Source organism: Lepidochelys olivacea, assembly GCF_965140295.1.
Source record: "Lepidochelys olivacea isolate rLepOli2 genome assembly, chromosome: 24".
NCBI classification, from domain to species: domain Eukaryota; kingdom Metazoa; phylum Chordata; order Testudines; family Cheloniidae; genus Lepidochelys; species Lepidochelys olivacea.
In genome coordinates, this window is record NC_140434.1 from 12,864,962 (window position 1) to 12,867,893 (window position 2,932).

Consider the following 2,932-nt stretch of genomic DNA (forward strand, 5'->3'; position numbering starts at 1 on the left):
GTGGGGGAAAGGGGCTCGGGGGGGGGGGGAAGTGGCTCAGGTCAGTTCCATACAGCGGGTTGGGAGAGGGGCTCAGGCCAGCTCCTCAGGGCAGTGGGGGGAGAGGGGCTTGGGCCAGCTCTACATGGTGGTGGGGAAATGGGCTCCAGACAGTTCCACATGGTGGGGGGAGGTGGGGAGAGGGGCTCAGCAAGCTCCAAACGGCGGGTGGCTCAGGCCAGCTCCACACAGTGCAGAGGACACAGGGGCTCAGGCCAGCTCCACAGGGCTTCGGGGGGGGGGGGGAGAGGAGAGAGGGCCAGCCATTCCAGGCACTCCACCAGGGGCAGCCTAGCCCAGTGTAGCTCACCAGGGTGTGGCACTTGGGACAGGCCCTGCTAGTTCTGTCTCCCAGCAGCCAGGTGAAGCGGTGGTGCCCACTGCATTCCACTATGCTATAGAGGAGGAAATGTCCCCTGCACTCCAGTATCTGGGAGAGGTGTCAGTCTTCTCTGCACCCCAATATCCAGGAGATGGGGCAATGGCCCCTGAACCCCAATAGCTAGGAGAGGTGTCAGTTCTCTCTACACCCCAATACCCAGGAGATGGGGCAATGGTCTTGTCACAGAGTCACCGGGCGATGCTCTGGAACTGCTCCGTATAAAGCCAGCCAGGACTTTGGGGGAGCCTCCTCTGTTGCCCTACACTGTCTCCAGGGCAAGAAACTTACACAGCTTCCATCTTCCTGGGTCTGACCTCGGAGCATTCAGCATTACCTTCCAAACTGTCCCATGCACTTCCCGCAGCAAGTCCGCCCAGTCAGGGCTCCTGGGGAAGCCAGAGAGCCCTGCACCCCAACTCTTGCAGTCAGCAGCGACTCTCAGCCAGCATAAAAACAGAAGGTTTATTAGTGAACAGGAACACAGCATAGAACAGAACTTGTTAGCACAGAAATCAGTGACTTTCAGCCAAGTCCAACTTGGGGAGTCCCGGACCAGATGGCCTGGACTCCCCCTCTTCCAGTCCCACAAGCAGACTGCCCAGCTTCCAGCGACTCGAGCTCAGAAACCCTCGTTGCTCCTCCTCCTTCTCTTTGTCTTGCTTCCTGGGCAGTAACCTGGTTGCATCCCCCTCCTGGGTCTCAGGTTAAGAAGGGCATGGGTCAAAGCATATGTGCAGGCAGTTGGAGCAGTTTCACCTGACCCAGAGGTCTCAGCCAAAGTCACACACCCCTGTTCCCACCACTGAGGTATTGGTGCAGCACACAGGGAAACTGAGGCACACACAGTATTCATGGAAAACAGTAAAACTCACATAGGCTCAACAGTAAGACTCACATACACCATTACAAGGGAAAATCCCCACTTCGTCACAGGCCCCTGCACCCCTATCTCTGGCAGAGGTATTACTCCTCTCTGCACCTCGATGGCCAGGAGCCTGTGCACTGACCCTGGCATCCTGTGAGTGAGGAGGGGGGGTCAGGCCCCTGGGGGGTCCCCAAACCTGGGAGAGGGGCTGAGGGTGATGGGACAGGATCTGGCCTTGGGAGGCAGGAGGGGAGTTCTCAGGGGTCACGGCAGGGGTTGAGTCCGGGGGTCTCCCTTGGGCTAGGGGGACCCCTTCAGCTCCTGCCTCCCGGCGATACTGCAGCTGGCCTCCCAGCAATTATCGTAATCCAGGCCTTCATCCTCGCCATGCTCCCACTCCGTCTCATCAGTGTCGTCCCCGAGATGGTCTCTCAGGCAGCGGTAGCAGAACTCCATGCAGCACTCCGGGCACACCACCAGGGGGCAGCCTAGCCCAGTGTGGCTCACCAGGGTGTGGCACTGGGGACAGGCCTGCAGTGAGGGGCAGCCATGGACAGACGATCCCGGGGCCTGGATCTCCGGGGTGTCATACAGCACCGCCTGTAGGGGGCACTGGGGATTGGAGCAGGATTTTCCCTGGGGCAAGGGGTCCTTCCAGTCCATGCGGCAGCCCCAACAGAAGCAGTACAGCCCCTCGGCCCGCTGGGAGCAGGGCAGGCAGGGGGTGCGCAAGGTATCGGGATCCAGACGCTGGACGAGGTGCTGGCTGCGCGGGCACTGGGGGAAGTCATGAGGGGAGTTAGCCACTGAGGTGTGACCCCTCCCCTTCCCCTGTCACCCCGCATCCAATCCTCCTGGCACCCCCAACCCCTCCCCTTCCCCATCACCCCCAACTGGCCCCTCCCTAAACTCGCCCCTTCCCCATCATTCCAAATGACCCCTCCCCCCTAAACCCTCCCCTTCCCCATCACCCCAACTGACCCCTGCCTCCTAAATCCCCTCCTCTTTCCCTGTCACTCCACATCCAACCCCCTAGTACCCTCTAACCCTTCCCCTTCCCCATCACCCCAACTGATCCCTCCCCCCTAAACTCCTTCCCCTTCCCCTGTCACTCCTCATCCAATCCCCCTGGCACCCCCAACCCCTCCCCTTCCTCATCACCCCAACTGAACTCTCCCCCCTCCAACCCTCTGAACCCCGTCCCCTGTCACTCCTCATCCAATCCCCCTCCCCAGAACCCCCCCACCCAACTTGCCTCCCCATCACTCCCTCAATCACCCCCAAAATCTCCCCTGAAGATCGAGCCCCCGGTGCCCCCCTGCCCAGGCCCCCTCGAGGGGGTTACCTGGTCCAGCAGCGCCCGCACCCATCCCCGTAGCCCGGCCGTGCTCACCCGGTGCCCACAGGACACCTGGCCTCGGAGCCCCCCGGGGGACCCCGCACCTGCAGGGAGAGAGGAGGAAGGGTGAGACGAGGCTGACCCCCTGAGAGCTCAGCTGCTCCCGCCCTTCCCCAGGGGTGACCCCAAAGGGCCCCACTGGGCAAGGGGTAAGGGGAGGGGCCGGGGTCTTACCTGGGGCCTTCCCGGGGGGGGGGCAGATCACCTGGAACTGCTGGGCCAGCGCCTGCCACTGCCCCGACGCCAT

At 62.1% G+C, this 2,932-nt stretch overlaps 1 protein-coding gene across 1 annotated transcript; it reads right to left on the reverse strand.

Annotated features, from left to right (window-relative positions):
• Positions 1-900: 900 nt before the first annotated feature.
• Positions 901-2,932, reverse strand: LOC311512413 (uncharacterized protein; the record flags this gene model as incomplete). The annotated part of the gene is made up of 3 exons (XM_084613626.1): positions 901-2,063; positions 2,632-2,729; positions 2,860-2,932. The coding sequence occupies 3 exons, from the start codon at positions 2,930-2,932 to the stop codon at positions 1,587-1,589; spliced, it is 648 nt and encodes a 215-aa protein (XP_084469752.1). The 3' UTR covers positions 901-1,586.